An 8861-nucleotide genomic window follows, 5' to 3' on the forward strand; every position below is an offset into this window, starting at 1 on the left:
CCCTGCTAGTGTGGCTTCTAGCATGTTGTCGAGATCTTGGTCTAGTTGGTGCCATTCCTTGTTGTTGCCCATCTTGGGCCATTTGATTCGTTCTCTTGCGGGGTGGGGTTGGCTCTCTGGGGTGGCATCAGGTGGATCCCTCCTGAGGTCTTGAGGTGACACAGGTGCTGAGAGATCTCCAGTGCTGTGGGGCACTTCCTGCCTGGAGTTCTCCTGCTTCTCACCAGGTGCTACCGCTGTGCGCTGCTCCTGTGGCCCCTCTTTTCCACAGATGGTTCGGCTTTGGTGTATCTTAAGCCCTCTTATGTTCTTAAAGAAAACATACGTATAACAAGTCCCCTTTAAGTTACGCTGATTAGCCTGATGAGGACATTAGAACTTAGTGTCCAAATGTCATTTTTTGAATGGTGGTATCTGCCTACACTGCAAGTCTGACAGAGGTGAAATCTCCTTCACACATGCATCTCTACCTACAAACTGCACTGATTTGCCTTTTCACTTGTGATTTCCAGAAAAAGAAAACCTAAGATCATCCAATATTGTAATTAAAAATCATATTCTGAAATAAATGTAAGATGGACGGATGAGGCTTCCGACTAATCATTGTCCCAAGTTGTGCCTCCTTCTTGTTCATTTGCATTCTGTTACGCTGCCTATCCAGGTGATAATGGCAGTAAGTGGGTGAAGCACTGGGTAAAGGGAGGACACAACTACTACTATAATCTGGAGACCAAGGAGGGCACCTGGGTGGAGCCAGAGGGCTTCATACAGAACAACACCCAGCTCAACAAGGAGGACATCCAGGTAGGCCACTGTTCCTGTGCAGCACTGCATGGCTGTAGCTTTTTAACACCCCCATAAACTGGTTGTATTATGTTACCTGTCAGTCGGTGGTTTCCGGGGTAACCACAGCCTACAACAGAGAGCAGCTGTGGCTGGCTAATGAGTCTCTAATTGCCAAGCTGCAAGCTCATTGCCGTGGCTACCTGGTGAGAAAAGCCCTAAAGGAGCGTATGGTCTTCCTGAAATCCCAAGACCCAGCTGTTACATGCATACAGGTGAGACAGAACTGTATATAATTGTCCTATTTTACACATCGAAGCTTGTGTCTGCTGGCAGGACTTACTCCACTGATTGCTTTTTTCTTAGGCCCACTGGAAAGGTCACAAGCAGAGGAAGAAGTTCAAAGATCGTAAGCAGTATCTGAAGGACCACACTGCAGAGGCTGTCAAGGTAAATTTTGTAAATATTGTCTGTAATCCGAGTATGATAATCAGCAGTAAAAATGCAGTTAAGACTGAAGAATTCGTTTGTGCCTTTCTCAGATACAGTCCATGGTTCGGATGCACCAAGCTCGTAAGAGGTACAAGGATCGCCTAAAGTACTTCCAAGATCATGTGAGTATTTGTAGCCTAAATCCTTATTGCATAAAAGTAGCTATTTGAGTTTTTGACAATTTGAGGGAACCGAGACAAGGGGTTGTAAATTTTCTGTCGGAGGAATTAGGTGTTAAAGTAGATAAACTGGAGTGTTATCTAATAAAAGTTTAAATTCACTGTGCATAATTTTCCCCCAATGTATCTGCTGACATTTAGTCCGTGTCCTGTGGGGTTCCAGGGAGGCTCATTTAGCACTCTGACATGAGCAAAGTCATTTCCACTTTAACTCACAGTGGAGTTTCAGTTTATTTTATTTATAAAAAGGACAGTACACATTAATCAAGTTTGTGCTGTTTATAATGAAGACTATTGATCATATAAATAATTGTTTTTTCCTGCAGATCAATGATGTGGTGAAGATTCAGGCTTTCATTAGAGCCAACAAGGCCAGAGATGACTACAAGACATTGAGTGAGTACGATTCCAAACTGACTTTTTGTGCTAACTGGTCTCTAGCTTCGATGGTCACTTAAACTCTCAACATGTCCTTCCTTACACAGTCAGTGCTGACGACCCCCCGATGGCGGTGGTGAGGAAGTTTGTCCACCTGCTGGACCACAGTGATCAGGACTTCCAGGAGGAGCTGGAACTGATGCGGCTCCGCGAGGAGGTGGTCACCAACATCCGCTCCAACCAGCAGCTGGAGAATGACCTGAACCTGATGGACATCAAGATTGGGCTACTGGTCAAAAACAAGATTACTTTGCAAGAGGTGGTGTCCCACAGTAAGAAGCTGACCAAGAAGAACAAGGGCCAGCTATCTGACATGATGATGATGAACAAGCAGAAGGGAGGCCTGAAGGCCCTCAGCAAGGAAAAGAGGGTCAAACTGGAAGCCTACCAGTACCTCTTTTACCTGTTGCAGGTATTGTAACAGCACATCTCTGTTCTTTATAGATCCTGAACAACAGAATCACAGCAGCTGCCTTCCATGTCCATACCTCTCTAATATTTAACCAAATGTCTGCTTCCTTTAAGACCAACCCCACATATCTCGCCAAGCTGATCTTCCAGATGCCTCAGAACAAATCCACAAAGTTCATGGACTCTGTGATCTTCACCCTGTATAACTACGCCTCCAACCAGAGAGAGGAGTATCTGCTAACCAAGCTCTTCAAAACTGCCCTGCAGGAGGAGATCAAGTGAGAGCCAGACACTTAAGCACATCCAAAAACACAGAGGGACACTCAGAGATCGCAGACCTCAGCCAAATCGGATAGTCCATTACTCCACGATATGCAAATCTGCAAGCACAACCACTATATTTGTCAGGATATATTTCCAAAACTACTGGAATGATGTCAAAATCTGGTTGTGCCTTGCCGAAGCCTCAACATCTCAGCTTTGCATTTATTATGTACTTTTAAATTGGAAATGCTTCACAAACATTACATTTTCACAAACGTGAAAACCCCTAAACACTTAATATCATGTACATATTATGTATCACACTTGCCCTTGAGTCAAATTTATATTTGCATACAGGAAAAAAAAACTTCTTAACCAGTATGATTTAGTAACTTAATATTTACTCACATTATGTTACAGTTTTACGGCTTCTCTTATGAAATCACTGAGTGCTCCATAACCACTGCTTTCTGTATTACGTTTGAGCAGCTACATGTGTCAGCTGCCCCAGAGAGAGGATTACTGGTACTTGTGAATATGGATTAGATTAGATTAGATTAGATTAGATTAGATTAGATTAGATTAGACTAGACTTTATTGTCCCAGAGGGATATTTGACTTCACAGTCTGTTCAAAACAAACAAAACAACACATAGGAACAATACAGAAAAAAAACCACACACAACATATGAGACAATACACAGAATCTCCAGACCAAACCTCATGGCACCAACAACACATCAGCGAGGCAGTTTGTTCAATGCCGCAATGGCTAAGTGGACAAAACTCCTGCTCCTGCTAAACGATCCTTCTTCCATTTTAAAGTTCTGTATCGCCGGCCCGATGGCAAAAGTTCAAAGTAGCGATAGAGGGGATGATCAGTGTCATTTGCTATTGTAAGTGCACTGCGTATTATGGCTTTTTCATTCATATCAGAAAGTTGAGGTGTGAGGAGACTAATGATCTTGGAAGCAATACGTGTAATACTGAAAAGTTTGTTTTTGGTAACAAGGGTCAGTAGATTGAAAAAGCATGGTAAGCAGTACAATAGGATAGGTTGCATAATACTTTTGTAGAGTAACAGCAGAAGATGAGGGGCAACAGACAATGATCTGAGCTTACGAATGACATCTTTGCTGAGATCGTGCATGCACAGAAGTAATATGTTGATCAAAACTAAGTCTATTGTCCAGAGTGAGTCCAAGATATGTAAAATTATCAACCTGTTCTACCGTCTTTCCATGAATGGAAGATAGTTGTCTGTGCACCACTGTGTAAAATGAGAGACTGTGTTTTGGTAACCTGTAACAGAATTATGGTCATTATGTAATCCAAGAATGGCAGTGTCGTCAGAGTATTTAAAGTATGCAATGTTACAATGAGGACTAGTACAGTCATTTGTATAGAGAGTGTACAGAAAGGGACTGAGGACACAGCCCTGGGGGGCACGGGTGTTTGTAATAACAGATGATAATGCTGTTACCTACTTTAACAGTCTGAGGTCTAAGAAAGTTGTGAACCCAGTGGATGAGAAGTGAAGGGATATTGAGGCTATGGAGTTTCTTGATCATCTGATGGAGTTGGATATTGTTAAAGGCAGAACTAAAATCAACAAAACCAATTGTAGCGAAGTTGTCCGTTGGTGAATCCAGATGTTGAAGGAGGGGATGGAGGAGGCATACCACAGCATCCTCTGTCCCCCGCTTGGCCCTATAAGCAAACTGATAGGGATCCAGCTGAGGTCTGACAGCTGGCAGGATGATGTTCAGGATCAGTTTTTCCAAGCATTTCATGATTATTGACGTTAGTGCAACTGGTCGATAATGATTAGGTTCTGAGGGGCGGGGTTTCTTGGGTACCGGAATGATGGTGGAGGTTTTCCAGAGGGTGGGTACTGAGGCTGTCCTGTAGGATTCCCAGAAGATGGAGTGAAAGATGGAGGAGAGCTCCATGGCACACAGCTTTGCACCTGGCCAGCTGTCGTTGAACGTCCTCCTGTGTGAAGGGAGGCTGCGTGGGCTCCTGAAAGGGAAGGGCTCTCAACAGTTCCTCACAGTCAGCAGAGTAATTATGGTTATCAAACCTTTTGCAGAATGTATTCAGAGTATTTGCAAAGTGGTAGGGTCTGATGTTGTACAACTATTTTGCCTAGTTTCGCAACCAGTCAGTACTTTTACTTTATGGAAGGCTTATTTTGTGTTCATATTTCTGACCTCATTCTCTAAACTGTCTTTGTATTTGAGTTTGGCCCTAAGAATTTCATTTCTGATTTGTCCAGTGATTATTTTAAGGGCCAGTCTTTGCGCAGGAATGGCTTCCGTTTCTCTCTAAGTGCTTAATCTCTGTTCTTTCCTTGTGGGTACGTCCACATATTGTTGGGAAGAGGGCAGGACCCCCTCGAGCGTACAGTTGTTACAATCTCCCATAAAGAACACCGGAGCTTCGGGGTACTTAGCCATCAGAAAGTTAGCTGCATCTTGCTCTGCTGCCACTCTCATATTAGCTTTGGGATGAATGTAAACACAACCGATAACTACAGTGGGGAATTCCCATGGGAGATAAAACGGACGAAGTGACGGGGTTAGCATCTCTATGTTGGGTGAGCAAACTCTATTATGGAGTTTGATGTTGTTACAACACTTTTGGTGGTAAATATGAAGACCCCTCCGCCACTTTCCTTGTCTGACTGGTCCTTTCTGTCCGCCCATATGGTGGTGAAGCCATCCAGGCTGACGGTGTCATCTGGTGTCTTGTCGTTGATCCAGGTTTCAGTCAGGGCAATAATACAAGCCTCTTTGTATTTTCTCTCCAACCGACACTTGGACCGTAGTATGTCCATTTTGGACTTACTACTAGAGAGCTGGAGAGAGCGTACGTTAGCCAGTATGATGGAGGGAAGATGGGCTTTCTCAGTCTCGTACGTACAACTCCCCGTCTCCCCCTTTTCCTTGGACGAATCTCCAGTGGTAGGAGAACTGCTGGTTTCATATTGCAGAGGATAGAAGACCGTAGTTGGAGCTGATCATCCCGGCATAGCTGAGTGTTCTGTAGCCACTAGCCTACAGTGCTAGCGCTTAGATAGCCTCTGGTGCTAATGCTGAACTGTCATTCATGATTAGGGTTGGGACTCATTAGGATTTTAACGATTCTGATTCCTTACCGATTCCTTCTTAATGGTCCGATTCCTTACCGATTCCTCTTACCAATTCCTACATTATAGTCATTATACTTGCTATACTTAAACAAGTATATAATAAACAAAAATGCAATCATACAAATACAAAATCTTTATTCTAACTGTTGCACAGTAGCCTACAATTAGATGAAAATACACATTTGTGTGGTGTGTATTTCAGATTTAGAGCTTGTATCATCTCCCTGAGAATATATAACAACAAAAAGTGATTCTCTGATTTCTACAGTAACACTATTACCTCAAATTAACCACAGCAATGTAATAAAAAATACTTATATGCATTCATGCTTGGGCACTGTTATTTACGTGACAACACCTGAACAGAACACACACACACATTGGCTGTTTTTTTCTACCGCTCCCCTCGCTGGAAGTCTCGGACCTCCCGCCGCCCGCCTCCACCTTGATTAAACGCTGAAAATAAAATAAAAGAGGGAGACAGGTTTCTCCTATTTTATCTTATTTTGTTATATTTCTCCCTCTCCTCTCGCTGGAAGCGGACCTCCCGCCGCCCGCTCCCGTCTCAAACACGGAGGTCTCCCTCTCCGCTTAGCACACACGGCCTGTTAAAGCCTGTAACCATAACAACTGTGTGACACAAACTCAGTGCTTTAGTAATTAAATAATGTCGGGCTCGGTCGGGTTCGGACAGAAATATGCGGCCCGTGCCGCACTCTAATGGAAATGCACGTGACGTTGTTTTTTTTTTGTTTTTTTACAATCTAGGAACTGTTTGCAGGAACCGTTACTCCAAATGTGATGGAACCGGAACCGGAACTTTGGACCTGGTTCCAAAGAATCCTATGGATCCGGATCCCAACCCTATTCATGATCCATAGGATTATAAATATAATCCAGACGGTTTTATATGGATCTGGCATGATGGATGTTTAGCCTGACAGCTGAGACTCTCAAAACTGACAGAAACTAACAAAAATAACAAAAAGACCAGACAAGACGCTGACAGACAAACAGACTGTGGTGTCGCAGCAGAGCATGCGCTGTTGACTGTTGATTGTGATGTGGACTAATCATAGCTCTACAATTGACTCTTTTGTGCTTTTGAACTTTACTTCCATCTACTGAATCTTAAGATGTATGGTATTTATTCTGCCAAGGCCAAATATCATATCTCACTTTGTTAATGACAGCAAAGTTTTAGTTTTTCCTTAAATACTGCTGAAAAACAAACAAACCAAACCAAAAAGATAACCTCCTTGGCAGGGGAAATAATTTATGACCACAGTAAATGTTTAATGGCACATGAATATGCGGTAAAATGTTTTAACACCTGCCTGCAGGTCAAAAGTGGACCAGATGAAGGAGATCGTCACAGGAAACCCTACAGTCATCAAGATGGTGGTGAGTTTCCACCGAGGTGCGCGGGGACAGAACGCACTGCGGCAGATCCTGGCACCCGTTGTCAAGGAGATCATGGATGACAAAACGCTTAACATCAAAACTGACCCAGTGGACATCTATAAGAGCTGGGTCAACCAGATGGAGACGCAGACCGGAGAGGCCAGGTGAGCTGGAGACGAGGTTGTCACTGCCAGCTCCTTCTAGGAGCTTCTTTTGAGGCTTCTACCTGACAGGAGAGTGACTGTCTAATTTTCCGTTTATAGGAAAAACATACTGCAACATCACTGCAAATGAAAAAAGTTCTGCAACTCGTTTTGAGATGATTCGATCAGATTTTTTTTTATATCAATATTAAATAGATTTCTCTCAGTTACATATTATTAACCCTGGAGAGGAAAATGCGTTCAGTAGTGTAAATGTGTGTGCATGTATGTATCTGTCTGTCTGCAGCTTATCTCACATACTACTGGACCCATCAGTCTAATATTTCTTATGCACATTCATGACTTTATCCTCAAGGAGCTCTCGTAGTTGCAGTGATTAACTATTTTTGAAAGGCCTTTTTCATTGACAGGTTTATGCCATCACTGACTGCTGACTCATCACTCCTCTTAACCTGCAAGTAGGGGCAGCAAGTAATCAACAAGATCACGTAGCAAAAGTAATTACAGCAGTCATCTCGGCTAAAAACAAGCCTTACCTAATCTGTTGCAGGCCACATTTTAGCCTTTGTTGTGGCTCAAAAACTAACATTTAAAGAAAAGGTTGGTCTCATTTTGAACTGGAGCATCTGCAGATGAATTCCACATCTGATATGTTTTGATCCACTTAAATTGGTCTCGATAGAAGATTAATAAATCCCAGTTTTCAGTTATCTTCACCACTATCTTAACTGTAAGGAGCTGGGAAGGACAATGGAGTGACACTCAGCTCTTCTGTATGTGAGGGAGGAGGGAGGTAGGGAAGGATTCATTGGACATTGTGTCTGAGGTTTTATCTCCAAACAGCCTGACTACTCTGGTTACGCTTGGTAATGTTACCTTCAGGTTGTCCCTTTATTGCTTTACTATCATGCATACACACAACACACGTGGCCTGCCCTGCACTCCCTGTTCCCCCACCCACATGCCCCCAGACTCACCTTGTAGGGGTGGGTGAGATATTGATTATACACAATGTATCATAGCTTATTCCTTGTAGGATATATAAATTGACTATATTGGGAACGTCAAGTATTAATTGTTGCATCATTTTTTTAAGCCACCTGCATGAGAGTCGCTTCGGCATTTCGGTTCTCTCGCTCTATCCTATGGGTCTCTCTCTCTCTCTCTCTCTCTCTCACACTCACACACACACACCCGCACACATTGAAAGTCTTACCAGTTATGATAAGTTGCGCACACCCCTCTGCCCATCCAAGTCACTTTCTCCAGAGCGAAAGTGTTTTAGCATGTGAGGTGTGTGTTTTTGTATCTGTGGGGCTCCAGACCTCTACTATTTAGTAATATTTTGCGACCATGGAGCTCCAGTGTCACTTGCAAATATTAATCTATAAACTGGAGAGCTGTAAGTGCATTTAGTTTAGTTTATTTACTTTATTAATCCCCCTGAGGGGAAATTCAATGTTTTTCACTCTTGCTTGTCAATTACACACAGGTCCGAAAGACACACACATGCACAAACAGGACCTATACATGCACAAAGTGGAGAGATGTCAGAGTGAGGGGGCTGCCCTT

The 8861-nt window shown here is 43.1% G+C and overlaps 1 protein-coding gene across 1 annotated transcript in view; it reads left to right on the forward strand.

Moving 5' to 3' along the window:
* Positions 1-8861, forward strand: part of iqgap1 (IQ motif containing GTPase activating protein 1) — a 120424-nt gene that overhangs the window by 96079 nt on the left and 15484 nt on the right. Inside the window, exons 18-25 of the mRNA XM_050041067.1 lie at positions 662-804; positions 888-1058; positions 1150-1233; positions 1326-1397; positions 1781-1850; positions 1940-2304; positions 2418-2581; positions 7065-7289. Coding sequence (XP_049897024.1) covers positions 662-804; positions 888-1058; positions 1150-1233; positions 1326-1397; positions 1781-1850; positions 1940-2304; positions 2418-2581; positions 7065-7289 — 1294 coding nt within the window. The remainder of the gene's footprint in view (positions 1-661; positions 805-887; positions 1059-1149; positions 1234-1325; positions 1398-1780; positions 1851-1939; positions 2305-2417; positions 2582-7064; positions 7290-8861) is intronic.

This window comes from Epinephelus moara, chromosome 1 (genome assembly GCF_006386435.1).
Source record: "Epinephelus moara isolate mb chromosome 1, YSFRI_EMoa_1.0, whole genome shotgun sequence".
NCBI lineage: Eukaryota > Metazoa > Chordata > Actinopteri > Perciformes > Serranidae > Epinephelus > Epinephelus moara.